Raw genomic sequence first — 1,644 nt, forward strand, 5'->3', positions numbered from 1 at the left:
ACCACTTATGAGTAATAAATTAATAACTCTTATTTCAATAAAAATCATAAGAGCCTGTAGTTTATTTGAAACAAAAAGAAGTCCAGTTCTTAGCTCTACATTAAAGCTGGATAAAGTTAACACAAATTCACCATTTATTGGTCTTCGATTAGATTTATTAAGTAGGCCTATATCTACAGAAGATTTTTTTTATAAAAAAAACATTCACTTGGTCAAATTTATTTGCTTTCGCGTTAAAATGTTTGGAAGCTCACTAGCCTATCTATCATCATACAGCCTACTCTCAATTTAACTGCACCCGAAAATGACGTTTTCCCTTGGGTCTAATGATGCACTTGTCAAAGTAATATAGTCTATGTATTAAGTTGTACAAAGTTTGTATACTCTTTCCAAGATTGTTGCTAAACATTCTATGATCATTAGTAACATAGACCTACATATATTTAGTAGCAGTGATAGAATAGGTCAGTAATATCAAGTCATAAAATAAATTTATCATTTACCAAATATGTCACAAATGAACTAGCTAGTTTTTTAATTGTAGATGTACCCACCCTCAATTTCAAAATGTTTATTTTAAAATTAAACATAAAAAACAGATGTGCGTGCGAATTGGATTATTACAAGCTACATGCACTAATTTAAAAACTGTGGAACAGTAAACTACCAGACAATTGTTTCAAATATGAACCAACCTGACAGCCACTCGAACGCTCGAATCCTCGTCTCCAGTTGTCGAAGACATGGTTTTACGGTGAGCGCGAAAAGTTTATTAATGCAAAAGAAATCCAATTAACATCTGCAGGTTTTTGTTGAAATAACTTCTTTAAACATTTCAGCATTTGAGAGACATTTTCAAAACACTTTAATACATGTAATCACAGCCAATGGATTGTTCTTCCAGTCCAACACTGCAGTTTATTAAACAGTTCACGATTATTTTAAAAGACGAAATAAATTAGGCTATCAGAATTTCAGAATACCGACAGAATACCCGCATCATGCAGTCCACTTAAAGTATGAGATATGGTAATATGCATACTGAAGCTCTTAAAACAATATTGAATCTTCTAAAAGTCTGTCGTTCCCGAAATCATGTTGCCTTCTGAATACTTATTATAAACGATTCAACCGGCCCAAATCAATTCACAGATTCTACATTCGCACGCACACAACCTTACTGTCATATGTTCCGCAACAAACTAACGATAAATGACAGGAACGTATTCTACAACAGTCAAACATGCACTCGAACGCACGGAGACTTCTCTCATACACACCTCTATTGTCCGTTAGATTGCGCTGGTGTAGGCGTCATTACGAACATTAATAGTTACAATAGCTGCCACCAGAAGCCGCATAAAACACAAAACACTCTCTGCCAACATTATTTCAAGCTGAGCGAACGATTGAAAGTAACCTCTTTCTGTGCCTGTAATTTAAGATGGGTGGTTTAACCTAATTAATATTAGTAAACATGAGGAAAGTTAAATGAATATATTTGAATTCTCTTCTCCCATGTGAGAATTACTTCAACAAAGCACGGAATTTTTCAAAGCAATTAATAGATTTGTTCAGGTTTCGCACTTGTGTAGAGCGTGTAGAGTTGGCAACAGCAGACCACGAGCCTACGTCATTAGTGAA

The 1,644-nt window shown here is 34.4% G+C and overlaps 1 protein-coding gene across 4 annotated transcripts in view; it reads right to left on the reverse strand.

Moving 5' to 3' along the window:
* Positions 1–1,281, reverse strand: part of Klp31E (kinesin-like protein 31E) — a 517,900-nt gene extending 516,619 nt beyond the window's left edge. For all 4 annotated transcript variants that reach the window (XM_069817888.1, XM_069817889.1, XM_069817887.1 and 1 more), the window contains exon 1: positions 696–1,281. In XM_069817888.1, the coding sequence (XP_069673989.1) occupies positions 696–745 (50 nt within the window). In that variant the 5' untranslated portion in view covers positions 746–1,281. The remainder of the gene's footprint in view (positions 1–695) is intronic.
* Positions 1,282–1,644: the final 363 nt, after the last annotated feature.

The sequence above is a fragment of the Periplaneta americana genome, chromosome 2 (genome assembly GCF_040183065.1).
Source record: "Periplaneta americana isolate PAMFEO1 chromosome 2, P.americana_PAMFEO1_priV1, whole genome shotgun sequence".
Lineage (NCBI taxonomy): Eukaryota > Metazoa > Arthropoda > Insecta > Blattodea > Blattidae > Periplaneta > Periplaneta americana.